We start from the raw sequence: 7,902 nt of genomic DNA on the forward strand, positions 1-7,902 counted from the left end.
TAAAATATTTTTCTCAGACATTTTTTAAATAATAGTATTATTAATAGATAATCCACATAGCATGTACTTAGACAGTTATGTCGTATCATGAGGAGCTGCGCAGTCATCGCCACACTCAGTCCCATCAGTAGTTTTTAAAGTCCAAAAGAAAAGAGGATCAAAATGTGTATAAAGAAGTAAAATAAAGTCACAAAATAAATCCAAAATCTGTCGGTAGTTCCAGAAGAAGTTTTATTTCAGAGATCTATCAAAAATCACTAATCTACTCAGATATAAGTTATATATGACATATTTTAATAATATTTAAAATAAGTAAGAATTAGTTTAATTCTATAATGATCTGTTATTAGTTTATCATTGGTTGGTCAATACTAAATTTGTTTGCAGCTCAGAATAATGTCATCTCTGCTTATATTCTCTTTGAGTCTCTGCAAGTTTGAAAGTGCTCCAGTTATTCAGTCATGGATATTATAAACTAATAGAAGTACATGAAAGTAACTAAGAAATATTCATAACAAAATTTCTAAAGATAGCAGCCAATATTGGCAACAATAATAAAAGTAATTGTGATGCCCTTTAAGGTGTTCACTCTCGCAAAAAGCAATATAAACATAGCAATACAATGTTATTGTGGATGTTTTGGGAAATGGCATGAATAGAAGCCATGAATGAAAAGTTCAGGGAGTGATGATTTAACCTTCTAGTTCTACAAAAACCAGGACCTGCTTCAAGAAATTCCTTCATGGGCCAAAAATCAGCAAAGAATTTGGGGATAGATTGTAATCCTAAGAGGTGCCAATAAAAGACACCTCACTGGTATTTCTGCTTTAGTTGGGGTCATAAATAGAAGGACTATATAAAGTATGATCATCTTAGTGGAAATAAGAAAAATCCAAGTCAACAAAAGTCATCAACCTTTTTTTTTTTCAAGTATTAATCAAAAAGTGAGGAGACCTGATTCTCATCCTAAGTCAATAATTTAATATATCTGAAACTGAATACTATCATTTATAAAATGAGTGAACTGGAAAAAGAAATTTCTTTCAAATTCCATTTCTAAAATTCCACAATTCTATTATCTAATGGTTTCCTATATAACCAAAGGATAGGAAACGGGCACTAACCTAAGAGGAAGGAAAGGAACAATGAAGTATTTTGGCAACATGACAAATCACTTGAGGGAAACAGCATTAACTCATTCAAAACAAGCTAACATTTTTTTAAAAACAATATGTTAATATCTGACACTGAATTATTGAATATATTGTCTGGCATCATTTGAGGAATACAACACTTGGAAGTGGTGACGGAGGTGAAAGTCAGCTTTGGTTGAAAAGTTTGCATTATTATAAGGAGACTATGCAGCAAGCACTTGCTAATTTAAAATATATATTTATCAATATAAATACTTATAATGAATATTAAATACAACAATGCATATAAAACACCCAGTACAGGTTATGAAACAGAAAGCACCAATGCAGACTCTCTGTATCCTTATTTATTACAGTTCTACACAACAAAATGGTAGACGCCTAAATGTAACCTAGGACAAAAAATTAATAGGTCTTTAAATGTTTTCATAATTATTTTTCCCCATCACCGATGGAGTGTAGACTACTGTTTTGATCTAGCAGAGTTAGAGTAACTTCCTGTAAGTCACAAGCTGACGGCAAAGTTTCCTCATTGCAGTCTTCATTTCTTTGTTCCTGAATGTGTAGATGACTGGATTCAGAAAAGGGGTGAGAACTGCATCAAAGATAGCAAAAAACTTGTCCAAGTGCGAGGAGGGGAAGGGCCAGGTGTAGAAGAAGATTAGAGGCCCAAAGAATAGAACCACCACAGTGACATGAGCTGACAGCGTGGAGAGGGCCTTGGATAAACCACTGGAAGAGTGTTTCCGAACAGTGGCCAAAATGAAGATGTAAGAAATGATCAGTGCACAGAAGGAACCCACAGAGATGAGTCCACTGTTGGCTGTGACCATGAATTCAAGTCTGTTGGTCTCTGTGCAAGCAAGTTTAATGAGCTGAGGTAGGTCACAGTAAAAGCTGTCCAATACATTAGGGCCACAAAAGGGCAAGTCTACAACAAAAGCCAACTGGGCCACTGAGTGGATGAAGCCAAGAATCCAGGCAGTAATCAAAATCACAATGCACCTCCGTGGGTTCATGATGGTCAGGTAGTGGAGAGGCTTACAGATGGCAATGTACCTGTCAAAGGCCATAGCGATGAGCAACACCATTTCTGTGCCTCCAATCGCGTGAATAAAGAAGACCTGGGTTATACAGCCCCCGAAGGAGATTGCTTTGTGCTTTCTGAAAAGGTCATAAATCATTTTGGGGGCTGCAATCGAGCAAACTCCCAGATCAAGAAAGGAAAGATTGGCCAGCAGGAAGTACATGGGAGAGTGCAAGTGAGGGTCATGGGTCACAGAGAACACAATGAGGAGGTTCCCCATCAAGCTTGCAACATAGAACATGGAGGAGAAGAGAAAGAGTAGAAGCTGGACCCCCCACGAGTTAGAGAGTCCAAGGAACACAAATTCAGACACCACCGAGTGGTTGGCTCCCTCCATCGCCGCTGCCAGCAGAGCGGACTCTGATGTTCCCTGAGAAAGAGAACCAAGACAAAATCAAACTTGGCATGGAGAGTCACTGCCAGGATACACTCAGAACGTTAAAGAGAAACACATTACTTTACGACATACATAGCCAAAACATCAGTATGTAGCCCTTCACCTGCAGTTTTTTTTTTTAATGAGCAATAGCTCATTGCTACAAAGCAGTATTTCTAACTCAGTCTTCCTAAAATGCACCAGGTTTTTATAAAAGAAGGTTATACAAAAAAAAAAAAAATGCTAAATCAGAAAAGGGGGGAAAAATGTGCTGAATCAGGAAAGGGCTTATAGAAGCAGGCTGGAGATGCTCTGGGAGGAAAAACAGGAGAGAAGAAATGGGTAAATGACTTATTGATTTCTCCCTCACAAATTGTTGCCCCTGACCATGGGGTGTACCAAACCACAGGCAATCTATGATAACTTTTCTTAACTCTCTTTATTGCCTCCTATAGGAATCACTATGAATCTTGTTGATATTGTTCATGTTTATTTAGCCTCATGCTCGTGCCTTTTCCTCAGAACAGAAGAAGGTAATGCAGAAGCTCTAAATATATCCAATGCTTGTGGCTCAGCCAGGGAGTGGAAGCAATCACTAAGACAGACCCATAACAGGGTTCCAGTGGCATAAGAACACAGCCAAAACAGAGAGTTATATGAACGAATCTAAACATGGAAGATGCTAATGTAATGTAGCAAACAACATTCCATGTCATTGGAGAGCCTTAATGGCATAGTGGTTATGCATTGGATTGCGAGTCTCAAGGTTAGCAGTTCAAAATCACCAGACAGTCCTCCAGAGAAAGACAGGACTTTCTACTTCCATAAAGAGTTACAGTCTCAGAAACTCACAGGGCCCTGGCCTATCGGGTGGCTGTGAGTTTGTCTCAACTCAATGGCAGTGACTTTGGTTTGGTTTTGGTATTTATAGATCATTGTGCTTGTCATGTGAACTTTCCATGGTCCTGAAATGATAGGAAGGACACTGCTCGTGAAATCAGAAGAGTTTTGATGAAGTGAGAGCCCTGAACCAGGACCCAATTAACTCCTTTCTCCCATTCCTTTCTACACCTGATTCACTACTTGAACTCAGTTCCACGTCTGTAATTAAATAGACTGAGATGGGTGATAAGTCATCCCTCCAGTGCTAGCCCAGTATGTAATGTAGCTGACTATAATGAATGGCATTCTCTAGATTGGGTTGCTGTTATACTCACTTTCTTCCTCCCATCCATATTCCCAAGAAAGCCCCCTCTTTACATCTATCTCCTTATCCCCTAGCCCCTTTTGAACTACTTAACTCGTTCAATTAGCACACACTATAATTTGTTCATTTATTTTTCTTTGCCATAATCATCTTTAAGGAGTCAACAAACATTTACTGAACACCTATCATGCAAAATTCATTGCTTCAGAACTTGCCAAAGTATCAAATAAGACCATTGAATTTATTGAAGTAATAAAACATTTACTACCCTTAAGGTTGTTACATTTTAACACATTTTTAAAAGCTAAATAATAAAAGTACAAAGAATGTTCAAAATGGTGGCATGATCACATGATGTTTGAAGGAGAAAAGATACTCATGAGCCAGGGTGCTCAGGATTGTCTTGGGGACCTGTGTTATACTTTAACAGAAGGGTATAATTTATTTGAGCAGACTCATGTCTCATAGCAAAGAATTACTCAGACACGACAGGAAATACCTCCAAGTTTGGAGCAGTGGTTAGTAAACCACCTATGGAAATTATAACATCAAACACCAAAAAAAAAGTGACTACCGTGTGCAGAATACCATGATAACTCTTTTATCTTGTTTAATATTTACAAACACACTGAGACTTTGATATTAGTAACTTTTCTTTATCCAATCGTATTCACCTTTTTCTCAAAAGAAGAAGAGAATAATGTAGAAGCCCTAAATATATCCAGTTTTTTGTAGCTCAGCCAGGGAGCAGAAGCAAATTAAAACTGGAACTGCAGCATGGTTATGGTAGAATAAGGAGTAAACTGAGATCAAAAAAGAGAAAGTCAATTGCTCAAAGTTACAAACTAGACCAATAGAAAGTAGAACTAGTGAAACTCAGGTCTGATTGTGTGATACATACAACAGTTCCATTCTGGGTGTCCCATGTCCTGTTCTCATTACTCTAGACAGATTTAAGTGAGAGAGAGGTGGGCAGGTTTGTCCAAAAATATTCTAAGGTATCTGGGTTTCTTCGTTAATGCATTTGTAATTCTTCCTGGTTGCTTAAACAACCATTACAAGAAAAGGAAAATTCATATAATACTTATATCTCATACTGTATGGATTGAGTTCCCAAAATGCCATTTTCTTGATCCATGTGTAATTTTTATGTTCCAGTAGAAGAGACACAGTTCTCTCTAATAGAAAAAGCAAGGTGCTCTGTCTCCACATGAAGAAATAAAATAATTTAATATGGAATCATTCTTGCATTCTTGGTATGAATCATACTTGGTCATGATGTATTACTTTTTTCTATACTGTGGGATTCTATTGACTAGAATTTGTTGAGAATTTTGTGAATAGTGCTGGGCTGCACTGGACTAGGCTATCTATGTCTCTGTGTTAATGAGGGACGTTGGTCTATAACTTTCTCTCTCATGATGGCTCTGCTTGCTTTTGGCATTTGGGTAGTTCTCACTTCATAAAATGAATCTGGAGTTCGATACCCTTTTCTATACTCTGGAAAGTTTGAGTAGAATGCTTGATAGAATTCTCCAGTGAAACCATCTAGGCTCAGACTTCGTCATTGGGAGATTTTTAATAACTTGATCAGTTTCTTCTTCTGTTATGGCTCTGTTAAGGTTTTATACTTCAGTCCATGTTAGTTTAGATAGATTCTGTATTTCCAGAAATTTGTCTATTTCTTCTGAGTTTTAAATTAGAGAACAGTTCTTCACCGTATTCTATTATTATCCTTTTCATTTTAGTTATTCTGTTGTGATGTCACCCCCTCTTTTCTTATTCATGTCATATGCATCTTCACATTTTACTTCATTAGATTTGCCAGTGATTTGTTCTTTTTTTATCTTTACAAAGAACCAACTTCTAGCTTGTTGACACACTCTATTGTTTTTTCAGTTTTATATCATTTATCTCTGCTCCAATCTTTAATACTTCTTTTCTTCTGGCAGCTATAGACTTATTTGGCTGCTCTTTTTCTAAATGGTGGAGTTTTGGGGTTACAGTATTGATGTTTTATTCTTTCTCTTTTTTGTGCATTTATTGGTCAAAATTGCCCTCAGTCCTGCTTTTTCTGTGTTGCAAAGTTTTGGTATATTGTTATTGTTCTTGTTTGATTAAATTAAAAGGGAGAATAGGACATGCTCAGACAATTCACTAAAGAAGACAATTCACACAGCCAACAAGCATGCATGAGCAAGATTACCAGCCATTCAAGAGATGTGAATCAAATCGCCTCACCCCAAAATCAATAGCAAAGTTCAAAAAAACAGACAGCAACAAATGCTGGTGGAAATACAGAGAGACTGGAATCCTTGTATACTGCAGGTGGGAATAAAAAACAGTGTAGCCACTGTGGAAAACAGTATGGCATTGCTTCAAAAAGTTGAGAATAGAAACACCATGTGACCCAGAAATCTCTCTACTTGGTATATATCCTACAAAAAAAAGAGCCAGGACATTAATAGATACATGGACACACATTCATGGCAGCATTCACAACGTGCCAAAAGATGACAACCTAAATACCCATAATGGAAGAATGGGTAAACTTTGTTCATATACACAATGGAATATTACTCAATGTTAAAGAGCAGTAATGAATCAATGAAACATATCATAACATGGAGGCACCTGGAGAGCATTATGCTGAGTGAAATTAGTCAATCACAAAAAGACAAAAATAATAGTGGCCTCTACTGTAAGATATCAAGAAAAGATTTTTTAAATTTTTTAACTAGAAGTAACATTCTCTGATGTTTACTGCAAGGGTAAGAGAAAGGCAGGGAGGGAAAGTCATGGATTAGAGAGTACACAAGTGTTAACTGAGTGAAGGGGAAGGCAATATACAATAAAGGGGAAGTTAGGGACAAGTGATTGATGCAGCAGAAGTTAATGGTAGGGTTCAAGTTAAGGCTAAAGAAGCAAATGCAGTTATATACAAAATTCTCCAATAGTACTGATTTATGCTTCGATTGAAATGCAGGCTGAACAGGTGTAGGTGGGAGAGTAGAAGTATACCTATCAATAGATATAAATTTGACAGAGAAGATATATATATACAATACAAATCTTCCCTGTCAAATTTATATCTGCAAATTTTTCCACAAATGTGGTGGCGCACACATGGGCCAAAGTTATGAAAACTTCTGAGACATAACCAAATACCTTGAGGGAAAGAATCGCTGGGCCTGGCGGCTCAGGACTACAATCTTGGGGGACACCAAGGTTAATCAGCATGACACAGTTCACAAAAACAATGTTCTACATCCTGCTTTGATGAGTAGTGACCTGAAATGCTTGTGAGTAGCCATTGAAGGTGCAATTATTGATCACTCCAGAGGAGAAGAATAATGACAATTGAAAGAAATATAGAAATAATTATAAACCCAATGGTCTAATGGATTGTGCAAGCATCAGCCTCCACAGCTCTGAAATGAAGGAACTAGCTAGTGCCTGAATACCTCATACCACTCTGACTGCTCTAAAGCGATCACATTCGAAGGTCCTGGATAGAATGGGAGAAAACGTGGAGCAAAGCCCATAAGCAGAAAAGAGACCAGGCTTACCAGACGATCAGAGAATGGTGGAACACTTTTACAGTCTGTGGCACTCAATCACCCTCGAGGTCTGAAACTGGATTCACCCCAATCTTAGAATAATCAACCACTTCAGAGCAAAAGGACAGCATTTACCAAAGGACAAAACACAGAAAGGTAGGAGAGAAGAGAAGTACAAACAGGAACAACAGGCAGAGAGTGGGATAAGGGATGGTGCAGTGAGGGGTGCATGGACGCATTGAAACAAAATGTGTGCGAGTTGTTTGTAAAACTGATCATCTGCTCTGAAAACCTTTACCTCAGTCACAAGAAACTTTTCCTAAATAAAAGTAAGTGAAATAATCACCCACACCACGCAAAGAAAGAAAATAAGCCTCCAACTAAACTAAGTCAGATGTTATTCCCACTTACAAATCTGCCTCCAAACCCTTCTAATTTCTTTATCTTGGATTCTAACTTAGGATTTCAATGATGTCATAGATAGATAGATAGATAGATAGATAGATAGATAGATAGAT

At 37.4% G+C, this 7,902-nt stretch overlaps 1 protein-coding gene across 1 annotated transcript; it reads right to left on the reverse strand.

The window, feature by feature from the left end:
• Window positions 1-1,639: 1,639 nt before the first annotated feature.
• Window positions 1,640-2,584, reverse strand: LOC101647781 (olfactory receptor 4F15-like). Its single transcript, XM_004712667.2, has one exon. It carries the CDS (start codon window positions 2,576-2,578, stop codon window positions 1,640-1,642), a length of 939 nt encoding a protein of 312 aa, XP_004712724.1. The 5' UTR covers window positions 2,579-2,584.
• Between the last annotated feature and the right edge of the window lie 5,318 nt (window positions 2,585-7,902).

Source organism: Echinops telfairi, unplaced genomic scaffold (assembly GCF_000313985.2).
Source record: "Echinops telfairi isolate 266 unplaced genomic scaffold, ASM31398v2 ScPeMD7_18;HRSCAF=68, whole genome shotgun sequence".
NCBI classification, from domain to species: domain Eukaryota; kingdom Metazoa; phylum Chordata; class Mammalia; order Afrosoricida; family Tenrecidae; genus Echinops; species Echinops telfairi.